This window comes from Culex quinquefasciatus, chromosome 2 (assembly GCF_015732765.1).
Source record: "Culex quinquefasciatus strain JHB chromosome 2, VPISU_Cqui_1.0_pri_paternal, whole genome shotgun sequence".
In the NCBI taxonomy this organism is placed as follows: Eukaryota; Metazoa; Arthropoda; class Insecta; order Diptera; family Culicidae; genus Culex; species Culex quinquefasciatus.
The window spans coordinates 208,284,537-208,304,007 of NC_051862.1; the positions used below are offsets into that span (position 1 = coordinate 208,284,537).

The 19,471-nt window shown below is 35.6% G+C and overlaps 2 protein-coding genes across 2 annotated transcripts; both read right to left on the bottom strand.

The window, feature by feature from the left end:
• Window positions 1-6,268: 6,268 nt before the first annotated feature.
• LOC6049112 lies at window positions 6,269-7,189 on the bottom strand. The gene has a single exon (XM_038251049.1). It carries the CDS (start codon window positions 7,187-7,189, stop codon window positions 6,269-6,271), a length of 921 nt encoding a protein of 306 aa, XP_038106977.1.
• A 151-nt stretch (window positions 7,190-7,340) lies between these two features.
• Window positions 7,341-8,711, bottom strand: LOC119766481 (lipase member H-like). Its single transcript, XM_038251050.1, has 3 exons — window positions 8,659-8,711; window positions 8,284-8,335; window positions 7,341-8,138 (listed from the first exon to the last, which is right to left on the bottom strand). Exons 1-3 carry the CDS (start codon window positions 8,709-8,711, stop codon window positions 7,341-7,343), a joined length of 903 nt encoding a protein of 300 aa, XP_038106978.1.
• Window positions 8,712-19,471: the final 10,760 nt, after the last annotated feature.

Consider the following 19,471-nt stretch of genomic DNA (forward strand, 5'->3'; position numbering starts at 1 on the left):
ATTTTGTCTTGACAAAGATTTACACGAACTTTTTACTGAAATATATAACTCATGAGACTTTTCTCCTTTATTTTGGAGAGTTGGTAAAAAAAAGAATTGAAAATTGCTGTTCAAGTAAAACCAATAATTATAAAAAATAAAAAAAAAATAAAAAAAACTCTTAAATTAATTTGTAAATACAACCTAAAATACAACATGAATGCGAGGAAGGCACCAACCACCTTAAGGTGGATTAAGTAACGTTTTTGAGTAATATTATATAAAAAATGTGTAAAAATGTGAACCTGATGAATATTCATCAAAAACTGCTGAAAATTCATCATTTTGTGAGGTAAAACTCATTTCCTGATGAATATTACCATCAGATTTTTTTTTCTGTGTAGATGGACACAACTGGCACATGCTTATTCATGTTGGTGCAGATATTCGTTAATCTGGATCAAATACAGAGCATTTAATAGTGATGATCAGATTTATTGTTGCTGACTGTCTATTATAAAAAGAAATCAGAAATATTTCAAAGTGATTGATCAAACCAGAAGCACCAACAAGACTCAGGACGGTGTCAAACATGTCACTACAAAACCTTTAATGTTAAAAATTTCAAAATCAATTAAAAGCTTGAATGTGCTATTACATTCCAGCTATCGATCCCGCAGTCATCACAGACTGGTGTATCCCCTAGCCGTAGCCCAAGCTAATCTCTCTCGCGAAACCACGTACGAAGACCGCCGTCGATCGGCGACGTTTTACGACCCGCTCAAAGCACGCTTTTTTAATGGCATCGCACCAATTCGCATTAAAATCAACACACTCCGCGCGGTGTCCTCCCGGGGATGAGCTGCTTCAAGCTGGAGGTGGTGCATCAAACGACCATGTAATGATGCGTTACGAAGTAATGACGTTCAACGTGCCTCCAAATTGGGCTATTATTCTCGGCTAATTTCTGCGTTGTTCGGATAAACCGGCGTCGACATGAATACTGGGCACGTGTTGAGAGTAGGATGCAACCAATGCAAATGTTGACACAGAACATAGTGAAACTCACTCTGTGGCGAGGATCATGAACACTGCAATTGATTCCTTCATCTGCCTTATGGACTCATATATCGCGTTCTTGCCTCACGTTTCCTCATGACGGTTCAACACTTCTCGCGTGTGGACAATACCTACTTTGCCTAGACACGATCCAGCTCTCGTCTACACCGTCTGTACGGATCTTACCGTCGTCGTCGTCGTCATCCTATATGTCGTTGTCATTACTTGTCATGTAACGTTCCCACCTAGTGCTCCTTTGTCTAGTCGTCGTCGTCGTCCTCCCCCCATACATCGTGCCCTGAAGATCTAGAGCCTCCCTCCACCCATCTAACTTTCCAGGCTAATCCACCGCAAGTTCACGTGAATCTCGCCGCTATTAGCAATGCTGTCAGATTAATTGTTGTTTATTGCATTTTTGTCGCATTGATTGTGTCTTTATGGAGCAGCCCGCAGGCCACCTTCGTCCAGCAGTTTGTTTAATTGTTACGCTGCGTGCCGTGCTGTCTTCACCGCCGCCACCTTCAGGTTTGGTGGTCAGCGCCGATTGGGAGACTCGCTGGCTATAGCGAGGGAAACACCTTCTTGGCGTGGTGTCCCTTGAACTAGGCAAACGTGCGGGTCGTCGTAGAGGGTGGTGGTTGACAGAATTATGATCTGCTAGACTGGGCCGAGACAGATTTATGCGTTTATCGTTCTCCGTGTAAGGTTGTGGAGGCTGCGGTGAGCAGGTTGGTTGGTTGGAGGGAATTTGTAATTGAATCGGAATAACAAATATACAACGGAATTGTGGAATAAATTAGGGGTCGGAGTGGAGGTGGTTTTGGACCGGACTTCATGAGGTGGCGCGCGCGGTGTTTGGTGGCGGAATAATTTGTTCACCCGTCCTGATCCCGGTAGATACAGATCGGCTCTGGAAAGTCGTAAAGCGTGTGGGGAAGACCCAAGTCGAGAATGATGCCTTTTCCAAGAAGGAGAAACGGATTTGAAGTTAGAAAATTGCTTTTATCATCATTACGCGGAAAGGAGTTCCATCTAAAATTTAACCAAAACAAAAAGTTGAATCTAGTTAAATTTAGGTAAATTTATTTAAATTTTGTTATATTTGGCAGGATTCAGTCAAATTGAATTTTATTCAGTTAAATTAAATTTTACCTTCCTCACCTCAATGAAGAAAGGTTATAAAATCACTTGAAAAATTAACTTCTTAATTTGACCTCCTGGACCCACCTTAATGTATACATATTGACTCAGAATAATTTTCTTATCAAATGTCTGTGTGGGTGGTTGGATGTTGATCAAAATAATTGCACTCGATTATCTTGGGACTGGTTGAACTTATTTTGTCCGTTTTGGCCTCATTCGATCCGTCTTGAGGTCCCCTAAGTAACTATCTATAAATGGTGATGTGGAAATTGAAAAAGATCGGGCTGAGGTAGCACTAAGCTTTATGGAATTAGCGTCGTTAGCCCAAGCATTCTTCATGTTTTGACTTTTATGGTAGAAAATTAGGTAAAATTATGTTAAATTAAGTTCAACCAAGTTAAATTTAGTAAAATAAAGTTGAAATAAGTTTATTTTAGTTTAATTAGGTTAATTAAGTTAGTTAATTTAATAAAGCTTAATTAAGTAAATTTACGTTAATTTAATTCAGTACAAGTTGGATTATTTAGTTAAAATAAGTTAACATTATTAGGTGAAATTATATTTAATAGGTAAATTTAATCTAAATTTAATCAAATGTGGTTATATCTTGTAAAACTTTGTTAATTTTTTGTAAATTGACTAAAATTTTGTTAAATTTGACAGAATTCAGGCATTTGCAAATATTTTTCAAAGTTTATGTCGTCCCCTCCCCTCTTCAAAGTTGGCCTGAATAATCAGGAGGCAAAACAATATTTTTTTCGAAAAACTACAAAATTTTAATGAAAATTAAAGTTTAATCAACTGAAAACCAGTTAAAATGCATTTTCCCGCATTTATATTCATATTCAGCTTGTTTGAACTCCATTGAAAACATGTTAAATTTTCATGAAAGACCAATGTACAGTCCGACGAAAAGTTTTTTTGCGAGCCAAGGGACATAAACTTCAAAATATATTTGCAACGGCCTCAGTTGAATTGAATAAAATTTGGTAAAAATTGTATAACTAAGAAATATAGGTTAAATTTAGTCAAATTAAGTTAATTTTTGTTAAATCAAGTTAAAATTATTTAATTAAGTTGCATTTAGTTAAATTTGGTTGATTTAGTTGATATAAATAAAATTTAATTCAATTTAACTAAATTTTGTTTAATTCCGTGAAATGTAGCTAGTTTTCTTAGACTTAAGCTAGTTTAATTAGACTTAATTTTGTTAAATTAAGTGTAATCAATTTGAATCAAGTTAAATTTGCTAAAACTAGTAAAAAATCTTAAAATTTTGCTCAAGCTAGGCCATAACAGGAAAATAGAGTTAAAATTAGTTGAAATTAGTTAAAACCTTAAAAATTTCGATTAATCACTAATCACAGGTTAATCTTATCAATTTAGTCGAAACCAGTAAAAAAAAAATGTTTTTTTAGCCTCGTTAGCCCAAGCTTAATACATGTTATGACTTTTATGGTAGAAAATTAGATAAAATTATGTTAAATTAAGTTCAATCAAGTTAAATTAAGTAAAATAAAGTTGAATTAAGTTGAAATAAGTTTATTTTAGTTTAATTATGTTAATTAAGTTAGTTTAATAAAGCTTAATTAAGTAAAATTACGATGAATTTAATTGAATTAAGTACAATTTGGTTTATTTAGTAAAAAATAAGTTAAAATTATTAGGTGAAATTATATTTAATAAGTAAATTTAAGCTTAATTTAAATAAATGTGGATCTTGTAAAACTATGTTAAATTTTTGTAAATTTACTTAAATTTTGTTAAATTTGACAGAATTCAGTTGAATTGAAAAAAATTTGGTAAAAATTGTATAATTAAGAAATATAAGTTAAATTTAGTCAAATTAAGTTATATTTTGTTGAATCAAGTTAAAATTCTTTAATTTAGAAAAATTTAGTTAAATTTGGTAAATTTAATTGAAATTAATAAAATTCAATTCAATTTAACTAAATTTTGGTTAATTCAGTTAAATGTATCTAGTTTTCTTTAAATTTAGTTCAACTAGACTTAATTTAGTTAAATCAAGTTTAATTAAGTTAAATTTGCTAATAATAGTAAAAAAACCTTAAAATTTTTGCTCAAGCTAGGCCATAACAGGAAAATAGAGTTAAAATTAGTTGAAATTAATTAAAACTTTCAAAATTTAGATCATGACAAGTTAATCTAATCAGATTAGTCGAAACTAGTAAAAAAATGATTTTTTTTTTTAAATAGTTGCAGTTACAAATATTTTTTGAAGTTTATGTCCCTCGACTCTGTTCAAAGTTGAGGGGGAAAACAATAAAATAAACGATATAAACTTTGAAAAATATTTGCAACGGCCTTAGTTAAAAACAATGTTTGTTTTAATTACAAAAAAGTCGTAATAACTTTATTTCGTGAGATTTAGTTAAATTAAGTTAGAATAAGTAAAATTTTGGTAAATTTATTTTTAATTAGTAAAAATAGTAATAGATTCACTATAAACCATCTTTCCATGTGGAAATTACAGAATTGACGGAAAGGCATTTCATCTCAAAGTTGTGATAAATTTTAATTAAACTTGCCAAAAAAAAACCTCCTATAACCTAAAGAATTTATTACTCAGACAGCAAAATTTTAGCTAATCCAACGAAAAATTAACAATTCTAGCAAAAAAATTGCCTGAAAATGCAAAAAAGTTACAAAATAAGCAAAATTAATGCCAACTTCTCCTTATAATTTATTTTTTTCCATTGATTTGAAATGATCTTCAGATCTTAAGACTGATCTATCATATGACTTTATTCTTAAAGGAGTTGTTGCAGTAGGTCACGTGATCTACTTCTTCCAGACATAAACTGCATTTTTTACCCTCTCGATAATCCCCTAGAGTGTATTGCTTCTGGACCGATTTAATGAGCCACCCACCGATCATCATCACTGCAGTCGTCGTCCCCTTTCAAGTGAACGGAGTCCACTTGGTATTCCTTTCCCCCACAGTGTTCAACCCAAACTTGCCGAAATCCAAGCTCATTATCACAATCGATAAAATCGATCTTGCATTTTCACACATCCATTTTTTTTTCGCCGTCGTCATCATCAACATCATCAGCTGAATTTTGGCAAACGGTGACTGAGGTGGGGAAGGGGCTCCCAAACTCCAAATACAGTTAAATGCACTTTGGTCTGCCGACGACCGGATCGGTGGGAACCCCGCGGGACGCTCCGGGGAGGATTAAGCCATATTCGACGACCCTGGAGAGAGTCTTGGAGACGAAACGAGATAATAATGTTTAACACATTATTACATCTCAGCTGAAAGAGGAACAATTTCGCAAAAAAAAAAAAATGTACGCAATCATAACAAGAGACGCGTACAAATGTCCCCCCAAAAAACCATCCGCGATATCGAATTTGATACCGCCCGCTCTGCTCCGCAGAAGAAGTCGTTGCACTCGTTGCGAAACTGGAGTGGATCGATACTCGAGACATTTGCATACGGATGCCATTCGAGGTTCTCTTGACGTGATTGTGAGAGGATGATATCCTTGGACGGCCGGCGATGATGTCGTCGTCGGGACAACAATAATATCGCCTGTTTTGCTCCGCCAATAAAGTGACGTATTTATTTGCCCCTCGAAGATGAAGATATCAGCGCGGTTTATCTGCGCTGACAGGAGGAGTGCACCAGAGTTGGTGATCAGCGGGTACGATTTGAGGTTAAGAATGCAAACCACTGCGGGACTGGAGTTGGAAATCCTGAGATAATAAAAATCTAATAAACTCCATGCATTGTTGTCTCATATGAAAGAAGTTTCAATCTTGTGGTACCATCTTGACACACCCTGAACATTGATGTAAATGCGACAACTGGCCAAAGGGATTTGAGATCAGAATGCGTTTGACACACGTACAAGCCCGACATTTGTAATTATTACTCGGAATTCTAGCAACCAAATTCAACCAAACTTCGGGACAATGCATAGAAATAAAACGTGCTTGTTATTGTTTACATTACGTGATCTATTTTTTTGTTTATTCAAGGTCAAACATTAAAACGCGTTTTTTCTCGGAACGTCAAAAAAAACGACGTGCGGAGCACGACAGCGTCGATTTGCAGGAATCATACAGAGATTTTGTTGTAGGGGAACGATTCGGTAGTTTCGGCGAAGAGATCTCCGGTAGCTCCGTTTTCAACATCGGTGAAGTATCCCATCCGGATATTCACAGGATTCGCAGAATTTCTGAGAGAAAAGCACTCAAGCGGCTTCGGAACAGCTCGGAACTCATTGGTGAACGCACTGTTGTAGTAACGTGGACACAGGGAGTGAGATTCCTGCAAAGCTACCGTTCCCGGTTGTCTTAGTCCGCAGTTTCCCATGTTCCAGTTCTGGTGACAAGACCGTCTAGTCGTTCCCAGCAGGCTCGTATGAATACACTGAACGTTTCGCGCCGCCAACTTGGGATCAAGAATCGACAACGCCGTATCTGGACTATCAAACCCTGGTCCAGCAGGATCGCAAACATCGATCCGTCCAAGCTTCCTGAATCCGAACCGTCTCCCGGCATCCATCGCAGTCTGGGCTCCAAAGCTGAATCCAAACACGAGTCCTTCCGCCGGATCAAACCCGCTCTGCTCCAACTCCCGCAACCTCCAGACCAGCGAATCCACGATACGATTGAAGTTGGGAACCAACCCCCTGAAGTAGTCGATCGTCTGCGCGTACTTGTGGTAGTCCATACAGATAACGCAACCTCCTCGGTGTGCGGTCAAGTTCGATAAGGTGTCCGCAACCCAGGGGGTGTCCTCCGAGCAGCTACCCATCCATCCGTGGACTACGATGGCGAATCTGGAAGCACCCTGATCGCAGTTGCTCTCACGGAAGAAGATGTTCTCATCCGGTGATGTTCGATTCTGAAATTGATCACTTGATGAGATGTTAGCAGAATGACAACAAGTTGTTAATAAAATATACCTTTGACTAGATCCAGCCTGGATCGCCACTAGAAGCAGGAATCCAACGCGAAACATTTCCACATCCATTCGGAACAACTTGCAGGAGTGGATTGTCATGAAATAGAAACCATTTCTTCTTTTATACGCAAGAGTAAATTCGGACACCGGACTGCGATATCATCTTTATGACTTGGAAAGTGGATTAGAAAATCATACACGAGAGTGAATAAACTTAGCTTTATTGAGCGTCGATAACGTTATAAGGGTAGGTTATGGTAGTCAGCGCAAACAAGTCTCCAGTGACACCACTCTGCACATCCGAAAAGTACCCCATCCGAAGATCCGCAGCCAAACTCACAACAGGTCGTAACTCGGCACACCTGGCAGGATTCGGAACCGCCCGGAACTTATTTCGGAACGCACTGTTGTAAAACTTGGGACACAGCGTGTGCGCAACCACTATATCGGCTCCCGGTTGCCTCAAGCCACATTCGCCCATGTTCCAGTTCTGGTGACAGGTCCGGCGCTTCACCCCCACCTGGCTGGTGTGGATACACTGGACGTTACGGGCCGCCAGCTTGGGATCCAACATGGCGAACGGTAAATTAGGAACGTCGAATGCCGGTCCAGCAGGATCACAAACATCAATCCGTCCAAGCTTCCGTAGTCCAAACCGTCGACCAGCTTCGGTGGTCAAGTGTGCGCCAAAGCTGAATCCAAACATAAATCCATCCATCGGATCAAATCCACCGCGCTCCAAATCCCGCAACTTCTCCGCCAAAGCATTCGCAACATGACCAAACCGAGGCACCAGTCGTTGAAAGTAGTCCTCCTTCGAGTACTTGCTATAATCCATACAGACCAAACATCCTCCCCGATGGACGGTCAGGTTGGACAGCAAATCCGTAACCCAGCGCGTATCCCCCGAGCAGCTGCCCCTCCAACCGTGCACGACGATCGCAAACTTCCCGCCCCCACCTCCTTCACAGCCACTCTCCCGGAAGAAGATGTCCTTATCCAACGCCGATGGAACGATCTGAAAAGAATCGCTAAAAGTTTGTGCTACCCCCGATCTACTCACAATCAATGCAGGAGTTACCTTTCACCCCACCCGGAGTGGATCAGCAGCAGAAGCAGGAATCCCAGCCGGACCATGACTACCGAAAACGGGATGGACCAACTGACATCGCTGGGCTCTGGCTTTTATACCGGGCGGGTGGATCGTCGTCTGACCTGTTTTTGGCATTCCATTCAGGTAACACAGAAAAGTGGCGATGACTGATGGTTGGATGGTGTTTTTTGAAATAGAATCGTGACTGATAAATATTCGAGGTTGTGTCAAAAATTGCTTTCTTGTTGAGGGTTGAGAAAGTGGATTTGAATAATAATTCAATTAGCTGTCAATGAACCAAAGTTGTTCAGAGCTATCACGTTGGAATTGATGCTTTATTCGTCGGGTATTGGCATCTACCAGATACGAATTTGCTGATTTGAGTAGATGAGCCCTTAAGCATATCGTCGCTGACGTGCTATCTTATCGCACGTGCATTTCTCACCTTTTGACCTGCATTGATTCCCAAAACTGGAATGCAAGAAGTTGTCGTGCCATCTTGACACAACTTCGGTCAACGCACAGAATGGTCAACCAACCAGAACTTGTTTGTTATGATTTACATTGCGTGCTCTTTTTTTGTTTATTTAAGGTCAAACATTAGAACGTATTTTTTACTAGCACGAAAAGCAGCTTTATCGAGAATCTTACTAAAATTTAAATAAAAATCATAATAATAAAAAAAAACTAGTTGTTTTTTAACAACATTTTTTGATGATGGAAATCTTTTAAAAATCCTGGATTGACAGCTGGAGGCTCCAAAAAGCTATAAATCTAGGTAGAATATTAGTAAATTTTACTAAATTGCCAGCTGGAAATATGCTGTCAGCTTTTAAAACTGAATGTTTTCAGTTAGTCTGTAATTTAGCTAAATTTTCACTAATAGGGTTTCAAACCCCATGTCAATTCAAATGTAGTTTTACAACAGGACTTAACCTTGTGCGTTTTCAAGCAAGGTTAGGACCTTTTGAGAAATTACCTTAGAATTTTTCGGTACAAGTGTAAAATACGCTTTTAGTCCCATTAGATAACTTATTTAATTTACTGCAATAAAAATACAAAAAATACTTAATTTAATTAATTTAATTTAACTTAATTTAAAAAATATATGAAAAAATAACTTAGTTTCAAATTTCGTTTCCAATTAAAATAATTTATTAGTTTTATTTAAATTAATTAAATTTTACAAGTTTTAAGTAGATCAAACGAATTTAACAGAATGTTACACAATTTACTATATTCAAATTAGTTTAACCTAATTCAACTAAAATTAACTGAATTAAACTTAATTTAACAAGCTATGGAACTTCCATGATCGGAAAGGGGATTTTACGAAATTAAATACGCCGACGCGTTAGTTTGACTGTCCAAAACGTTCTGATTTTATTGTAATCGAAAAGTGGGGAGCCTCACACACGAGGTACTGAGGTTTTGATTATTGGGCATTAATCGAGCTACTTGCTTTAATCGCGGCGAGGTAAACGAAGTTACGCTTTGTTCGCAGTTTGGATAACTGTTGTTGGCTGTGCTGATGATGTTGGTGGCGTCGATGAATTGTGCGGAAAGCAATTTCCGTAACTAACATAATTTTAATCAATTCAACATAATTAACTTAATTTTACATAATTTAACTTTATTTTACCTAATTTTACAAAATCTATCTCAATTTAATCAAATTTAATTTATTTTTTTGACTTAAAATAATTAAAATTGATTTAAATTGATTTGATTTAACTGAACTTAATTTGACTTGGTTCAACTTAATTTTACTTAACCTAACTTAAATTAACTTATTGAATTTAATTCAAATTAATTTATTTAAATTTAACATAATTTTGCTTAACTCAACTTAATTAAATTTAATTCAATTTAATTTAAATTATTCAAATTTAAAATAACACAGGAACTTCAGAAAAATATTTGCAACGGCCTAACTATATTTTACTACATTTTACTTAATTTAGGGGAAAGTGGGGCAAGTGTAACAAGCTAAGGAAATGCTCGTTATAACTCATCAAAAACGTTAAAAAATCTGTCGGATTTTTTAGAATCATCTTATTCCAGGTCTTGACTGAGACTTTTATAGAACAAGTTTTTAAAAAATTCTGTTTTTTAAAGTAAAAAATTGATTTTAAAATTTTTGATTTTTCGTACGTTCTACTCAACTAGTGGGGCAAGACGAACAACCCGTTGGGGTAAGAGGAACAATGCATGAAAAAACATGCTTATTTACTAACAATTGAACTATTATCACTTAGATACATCAGATTAGGATATATTTGAAACGTTTCTTTCATTTTTAAATTAAAAAATAATGTTTTACTAAAAATTTGACCGTTTTTACGAAAAAAAAACAATATTACTTAGATAATAAATAGTAAATTTTCATGATACTATTATATCGTGTATGGACAATTTTTTGAACAATTGTTTATCAGTTTTTAAGAACTTTTATGTATTATTTTCACAATAAAATATGTTGCTGCAGCAATTCGTATTTTTTCCATACTAAAAATGGTATGGTACACTTGCCCCACCTGAACAAGATTTTTTAAAAGCTCTCTACAAAAATAACCAAAACATAAATCATTCTTTATAATACGTGCAAGTCATTGGTAGGGAAACTACTGATCTAGGAAAAATAGCATTTTGATAAAATGAGCCTTAAAACGAACCCTAAACCTTATTTTGTGCTTTCCAAATATTATAAGGGAACAAAGGTTTTGAAAAAAACTTCATTCAATATTATGCCCCGTGGCGTTTACGTCGTTTTGGTGGTTATGTGGTAGTAGAATCAGCTAATTGCATTGCTAGCAACAATTCCTCATACTGGAAATAATCAAAATTGTAAAAATTACGACCTTACGAGCAATTGTTCCTCTTGCCCCATATGGTCATCTTGCCCCACCTTCCCCTATTTAATTTTGCTTGACACTTCTTAATTTTACTAAATTTTACTTTATTTATTAAAATTTAGCCATCTTAATTTTTGTCTGCCAAATTATACATGTGGACAGTTGTCCATACAATAAAACCTTTTTTGTGTATAGTGTGGTAAAATCTTTTCTGTCATATAGATTTGGGCTGTCAGATTTGGAAAGCAAATCAGCAATCAGCGTTACCTATTTCACCAATCCCAAGTTGGTTAATTTACTTGTAAATTTTAGCTAATTCAACCAAAAATATCACTGTTTCACCAATTTGAAGCCAGCTGATTTGAAATTTCAAATCTTAGATGGAACTCCTTTCCGTGCGGAACGTCAAAAATCGACGTGCGACAAGATAGCACGACGGCATCGATATGGTTGTTTCTCGTGGAAATTTATAATTTTATAACATAGTTTATAAAATTAAATTGGATGAAATTCATTGTCTAATGGAATACAAAGCAAAATTTTAGAATGTACGAGTCCAGTGTTATACTCTTTTAAGTAATTTTAAATAACTCCTAATTTTAAACTCCCAGTCCTAGCTGGGTTCCCCTCTTACCAATCCCCATAATCTCAATTGCATTCTTGACCAAACAGAAACATTCTTCGCTTCCTCGCCTCAATAAAATCCTCAGTCAAATGAGCCTCTTCACTGGATTTCGCTCATCAATCGAAGAATTGCGATCGCGTATCGAGATCGAACAGCAGGAAGACTTTGAGGCCTGCTGCTCCTCCTCCTCTTCAGGGTATGATCTGCGCAGACGACGTTGCCCGATGACGATGAGGGGTGAATTGCTTATTTACACATCACAACTTGAATTGCGATTGTCCTCGAGGGGGCAGACTTTCCTTCTTCCGTTTTTGTATGGAAAAATAAAATCAAGATGTTTACGACAAGTGATGCCACAATTAATGCGAAATTAAGATATAAAAAAGTTTATTTATCGACGTGGGGCGCGCGAGTACGGCCCCCGAGGAAGACGTCTTCAGTTTCGCGGCCCGGGTCAGGACGCTTTATTTTTGTCCGCGAAGTTCTCAACTCTTCAGTTCAGGGTGGTTTGGGTTATGCAAACCGGCATCTTTATCGATCGCCGAGGGCCGGGCGCGGGTTTTGGGCGGTAATTGTGCCACCCCCTCAAAGTACCCCTCAAAAGCCCTCTCTTGGTCCAACACGAAATCTGTTTAATGCTTAATTTTATTGTTTCGGTCGAATTATCTTTTTGCCCGGGGGTCTCTGCCAATTTTTGGCTTGAATACCCTGCATTTTGCTGGGGTTTCACACACAGAGAGGGAGGATTAAAAGAGAATGGACCTGGTGCCGAATTTATTGACGGACACACCACCAGGTATTGTCCGGCTGTATTCTTGCAAGTTTAGTCCTCGTAGATTGGGCTTATCGCGTCGGCATCGGGTCACAATATTGTGACAAATGGAACTGATTCTAAAGGGAATTGGGTGATTCGAGCGCGAAATAAATACAGATTTGTCATGACAATTTTAAATAATTTCAACAAAAAGAACTGAATTATTGCAATGCAAAATTCACAAAGCATGACATCAGTAAACTAATAAATGTGCAATTCACCCTTCCCAGCAATCAACCCGTAAAACCTTAGCCCAATCTGTCCTCGCACTCAATCATAACTGCCACAGACTTCCGCGTAACGCCCGTACTATAAACAACCCCAACTGTGGAGGCCAACTCCAACTTCTCACTGCACACAATAATGGCAAACCATTTTCCCACTAATGATTTCTCCTGATGTCCTTCGGACTGCTCCAATAAATCAATCGCTCTGGACGGAACTCCGACACCTGGACCCTTTTATTTCTCAAGTGATATCGATTTGAGCAGTTCCTATTATGACAGCTCGAGTCGGTAGTAGGTGTCACGACCTCCCCCCTCCTTCCACGATCCCCATGGATTAGCCAAGTTCTAGCTAGATTAATGTCAACTCTCGGTTCCACTCGGTGCGTGGATTCCTCCGAGTGCAGGGACCGCAGCAGGAGTCGTCCCCGGCGTCTAGCCAGACCTCAACGCCTCTGTGGTAGCAATTACTAACGCTGTCAATAGGCATCAGGCTGGCACCCAAAGTTATTGGAAGTCAATCGCGGTTCGAAGCTCGCAGACGGGGGGGTCCTCGGGGCTTTAATTTAGATCGATTTGTTAGTACAAGCGTTCTTTCAGCTGCGATCCGGTGAACAATTACTCAAAACATGCTCGTTGGGGCTCATGTGTGTGCATTCGTCAAATATGATTTTGCGACGGATGTTGGTTGGAGACTTATTGCAGTGATCAGTTCTCTGTGTTTTCGGTAATTTGTTTTTGGTTTTTCTCAATAACATTATCATATTTTAAACAAAATACAAATTTCAAATCTCTTTAAAATCAATCAATCAGATGTTTAAGCCCAGAATCGATTATCCGAAGGCCATGCGAAAATGTCACTTCGGCTAATCGAATCACAAAAAAAAATGTCTTTTTTAATTGTTGAGCCCAAAACTATTTTAAAGAGATTTTGATTTTGAAGATCCAAGATGGCGGACACGAAATATCGAGCAAAAGTATTTGATAATTTAATAGGTGCACGTAGAGACTGTGCCCAGAAATTTTAACAATTAAAATTGTTGATTTTACTTTCGTAAATTTCAACAAAAGCGTACTTGTTGCGGCCAATTTTCAGTTAAATCAACCAAAATTAAGTAATAATTTAATAACCTGTTTGTTGAAAATGCTAAAGGCAAAAAACTAACAGATTTCCCGAACTCGAATGAACGTGCTCGACTGTTAGCTTTGGTTTTAGAAAAATCAAGATTTTTTTTGGTTAAATGTAAATATCAATTGGTTGAATATTAAAAAGATGAACTTGGGTTTGTTTACGTTTGTCATTTGAAGTCAGGATTCGAACAAGAGCGGTCGATTTGTTGAGTTTGTGTTGTTAATTGTGAAGTGAGAGAATGTGAAAGGTGAAAATCACACTATTTGGCTAATGTTGAAGTGCAAATCGAAGTGAACACTGTTGCAACTGTGGAGGTGCAATTGGTGAGTAAACTTGTTGATGATTTCTTTGCAGGTGATAAACTATGAAGAACAAGACGAGGACATTCGCAATGAGGACCTCTGATGCGAGGGGACTTCATGACAATGCTTTAAGGAAAGGGAAGGGCAGTGAAAGGAAGAGGCGGGCGAACTCTTGCACGACAATACTTGCACGGGCAAATTTAACAAAAGGTTGGTTAATCTAAGTAAGTATGGATTTATTTTTACATAACAATTTATCTGTTGTGATTTTAATTAGAAAACTGAATAATGAAAAACCTTCGTTCTTACGATGAATACAAATTTAATGAACCATTATTTTTTCAGAATCATCAACCATAAAATACATGGAAATGCGTACACATAATATTAAAATAAAAATTAGATGATGGGAAATGTCTAAAAAATAAAATTTATAAAAGATATACAAAAGAAGATAGAAATATTTTAAAATCTAATCTAATCTAATCGAACACAAGCGCAGCCAGTCCGAAGAAAGCATCCGGGAAGAACTTATGGTTAGATTACGCCTCAAGTTCTTTCTTGTCATTATTAATGATTGCAGTACTTTCGAGAACCCCCGAAATGTATTACACTCACTAAAGCGGCCCGGCCTACTGCGTTGCATTAACCGCAAGAGACAGATTCTATGAACGGAACCCACATTTCATGGAATCATTAGGGGAAGAAGAAGAAGTGAGGACATACCGTACCAACCACTTCGAGTTATTTATAGAATATGGTGTGTAGTGTGTGTAGGGGAATCGTTGGGAAAGGGATTGTTGTATTTTATATAGTCAATGACCTTGTGACATTATTTCACCACTACGAATTAATTCACTCAAGGGGTGTCAACCCCTCGGTGGCCGAGTGGCTAGAGCATCTGACTACCAATCCAAAGGTGTGAGTTCGAATCCCACCTGATTCCATGCGTTTTTTTGTTCATATTCAAAGTCGAATAATTTCAAGGAGACCGGTCGGGAATCGAACCCGGAACCTTCCGCTTATGAGGCGGGAGCCGAAGCCATTAAGCCACGGGCCGGTCCAAAGAAGATAGAAATATTTTAAAAATGCTGTTAATAGAAGACTGTTAAATAAACTGGTAAGTAAAACTCTAAATATTGTTTTCAGGAATCGAAGTATGTTGAATAAATTTAATGCAAGCTTGGTAAGTAGCATTATTGATATTTCTTCTTTCCTCATCATAATTACATTTATTTACGATCCTATTTTCAGTTTATAGCCAAATTTAAGAATTTTGTATTAAATTACTAATAAATTTTATATGTTTATTTGCAGCAAAAGGTTCACTTTGGTGTAAATTCTGTGTCCAACCACAAGAAAAATAACTAAACCTGAGACCGTTGTAGATGATGATGACTTATCAGATGATTGCACAGTGATGGTAAGTAAATTTAGCTCGGTTTATATTTTTAAGGAATTCACGAGAAATTGAACATCTTTTTTAAATATGTTTAACAAAATTTGTAACATGTTTTATTATTATTATTTTTAGATTTATGCAACGTAATTTTTTCAAACTTTAATCAAACTTTACATGTTTTATAATAACAGTTAATAAAAAGTTTTGTTGTTATGCTTTTTAACAGTAATTTAATAACTTCATGCTAAAAAAAATTAGTACAAAAAGTTAAAATTTTAGGCAGAATAAATGCGACTATTAAAACAACCAGCATTAATTTGTGAGGCATTATTAAAAAATTTACTTCAAATTCAATAAAAATATTGCTAACAATAGCTAATTATTGACTACATGTACGAATATTTTTTTGTATTTAAGTAAGACATTAGTTAAAAATATAGCTAGAAATTCAGCCCGGCCTGTATCGTTAGATAATTAAAGAAAATATATATCAACACTTACATAAATTATGTCTAATTAAGAAATATTTTGTTATAAACCACTAATAATTTGCTGCATGCCAAAATATTTCAGTTAATACAACGAAAAAAAAATGTTGAAAAATAGTTGAAAAGTATGGTCCAGCCTGTTTTTTACAGAATATTCCACAATATTTCAGCTGAAAACAAGAAAAAAATAGTTAAAAAAAAATAGTTCGGCCATTTAGCCAACGAAAATGGCAATTCCAACTATTTTTTTAGTTACTTTTAGTTATTGGTGGTCAGCAATTTTGGGTTAACAAAATCAACAATCGATTGTTGAAAAAAAGCTGTGTAAAAAATTAACCCATACTTTTAGTTAAATTAACCAAGATTTTCTTAGATTTGCCCTGGCCGGTCTCTCCGTGTGAAATGTTCAGGCATGAACAAAAGAAGCACGCTTTACTTTTCAATACGACACTTTATTGATATCCGGACCGATTACAATACCCGACTGTATCCGACGATTGTCGGTGGTGAAAGAGGACGATCTCTGAGCCACATTCTTTATCGAACCTGACTGCTATAATTTGAGGGAAATTACTACCTAAATTGATGCTTGATGTGGTACTACTTTTATAGTGACCAAGGGACACTACAATAGGCAGTCAACTAATAAATTTTTAATAAAATGGGGTGGCAGATGATGAATTTAAAGGTTAGAAATTTAAGAATAAAAACGAAAATACATTTTTTGTTCATAATTTGATAATCTGCAATCCCATACAAACCTTCGGATAAAATTGCGGTTAATCGAGTCTGGACTGAAAATTATCAATTTAAATTACCAAATTCTTCAAAACGAAACCTGTTCGTTAATTGTTCAAATTATATAAAATTCTATAAATATATATTGCATATTTTAATCCATACAAAACAACTTCCCACCGTATCATATTTTGGCGTTTTTCAGTTTATTTTAATATATTCCTGAAATCCCTGGATTTTGTTTATTGTGAGATGAAAATTTAACACATTCGTATTAAAATGTAATATAACATAGGATGGTTCTGTTCAAATCCTTAGTCAAAGTATTAAAAAATGAATGAAAGTTGACAATTTTTTTTCAGCTATATTTTCAATTGTGTCAAACACTTATATTCTGACTAAAGAACTTCTGACCAAAGAAACGTTTTTGATTGTCGTAATTTAGGTCCAAATTTGGGTACCCCTTGGTGCTATCCTCTGAAATCAAAGATTGACCCATCACTAGGCTAAATTCCAAATTTAAGCTCGTCGCACAGACAGACAGGTATTTATTTGTTTTTAGGTAGCCCCTTCGATCCAGTTGCATTAAAATATTCATTTTCGGAACTTAATAACTTTGCGCGAAAAATCCTAGCAATATAATGCCGCTAAGAAAATTGATCCAAATTTAATAAAAATCCAACATCCCGTGGTTAGAATTTGCTCGAATTAAGACTTAAGCCCGGAGAATACCTGGATTTGGACCCTACTGTCCATAGAAAAGTGCTATTAAATCATTCAAAAATATATATCTTTTGAAGCGTTTTTTGCTCGATTTGGTGTCTTCGGCAAAGTTGTCGGTTATAGAAAGGAATATTAAAAAAAAAATACACTCTAAAAATAAATTAACAATCTTTAAATAACTTTAAATTTTTTACCTCATTCGATTTTTGAACTTTTAATATGTTTTAGTAGACAAAAAAGCAAGCACTTTCTTTCTTTTTTTTTGGATTTTGCAATTTAAAAATCACTGTATCTCGCAGCCGATGCATCGTATCAAAAAGTGGGCAAAGACAAACTTGTAGAAAATTGGACGGGCTTTCTGAAAAAATACACTGAAACAAAAATACACGCCACTTCTATGAGATTTTTTGATTTTCAAGTTTAAAAATTAATTTTCAAGGTGATGTCACGATTTTTTTTCGCTCAAAATTTTTAAGGAAATAGCCTAAGATGTTACAAAAAGACAGACGAAAAATGCAGGATGGTTTGTTTCTCCTAAAAAATACAAAAATCATTTATTAAAACGGTTTTTCTAAAAAGTGGTCTAAACAACAAAATTTTCAAAAATCGATAGTGGGAATCGATTTCCCAGACAATTTAACATAAAAGTCTCCATATTGACCATTGTCCTATGTCCAATATTTGTGAAGATACAGCAGTTTTAAAAATAAAAATGTTGAAAAATTGGTTTTTGGTGGTTTTTGGCAATTTCTATATGACAGACTTGATTTTTCAGTCTCGTAAATATTTTTACCGAAAAGCTTATGAGAAGTTTGTGTTTTGTCGAAAAAAGCGAATTGTAGAGATTTTTTCAGCTATTCGAATATTTTTTTTCAAGATGAGCCCATTTTTTTATAAAAAAAATTACAATTTTATGGAATATTTTAACTTAAAAATGGCATTAGCTGAAAAATAAGCTATTTATATTTTTTTACAAAGGAACATTTCGATTTAGAGTTCTATTTTACTTCCCAAATAATTTTTGATGGTACGATCAAAATGATTTTATGATACAATATAAAAATTTAAGCAATTTACAAAAAAATAAACTTTTGTAAACTGAAAACTTATATCAAAACTTTTGATGCTCATACTGAAAATCATGGAAATTTTAGATATTTCATAAAATATGGTATTATGGAACATTTTAGTATTTTACAAATAAATAAGCTTCAATTAGGTCAAATACATGCAAATAATTTGCTTCGTTTGATGCCTTTATTCAAAATTATGAAAAATTTAAAAACTAATGATTGCAATACAACTGAACTAGTTTGAAATTTTTTTTTATTCAAATTTTGAGATTATAGCTTGTTATTTAAATTTTTGTATTTTCTATATATTTGCAACGGCTTTACTACAATATAAAAAAAAATCATCTCTAATCTAATCTAATCCAATCTAATAAAAAAATCATCTCTGTTAAAAAATCGAAATTTTACGAGGTTTTGTTTAAATATGGGTAATTCTCCGCCAACTCACACAGCAGTTGCCCCGACTTCTCTTCGATTTGCGTGAAACTTTGTCCTAAGGGGTAATTTTTGTCGCTGATCACGAATCCGAGGTCCGTTTTTTGATATCTCGTGACGGAGGGGCGGTACGACCCCTTCAATTTTTGAACATGTGAAATAAGAGGTGTTTTTTTAATAATTTTCAGCCTGAAACGGTGATGAGATAGAAATTTGGCGTCATAGAGACTTTCATGTAAAATTAGACGCCCGATTTGATGGCATACTCAGAAATCCGAAAAAAACGTATTTTTCATCCAAAAACACAAATTTTTTTTTGAAAACTCTGCCATTTTCCGTTACTCGACTGTAAATTTTTTTTCCCGATTTTGGTTAAATATTTTAAATGAGTGATCGTTTTCTAGCCTACCAGAAATTAAAAATATAAAAATAATAAGAGCACTCTAA

Bases quoted from the DNA above. Each gene is read 5' to 3' on its own strand.
- LOC6049112 (XM_038251049.1), bottom strand. From the start codon at position 7,189: ATGGATGTGGAAATGTTTCGCGTTGGATTCCTGCTTCTAGTGGCGATC.
- LOC119766481 (XM_038251050.1), bottom strand. From the start codon at position 8,711: ATGGCACGACAACTTCTTGCATTCCAGTTTTGGGAATCAATGCAGGTC. The intron at 8,336-8,658 runs GTGAGAAATGCA...TGCCAAAAACAG, and splicing joins GAATCAATGCAGGTCAAAAG to GTCAGACGACGATCCACCCG. The intron at 8,139-8,283 runs GTTGGTCCATCC...GATTCTTTTCAG, and splicing joins GCCAGAGCCCAGCGATGTCA to ATCGTTCCATCGGCGTTGGA.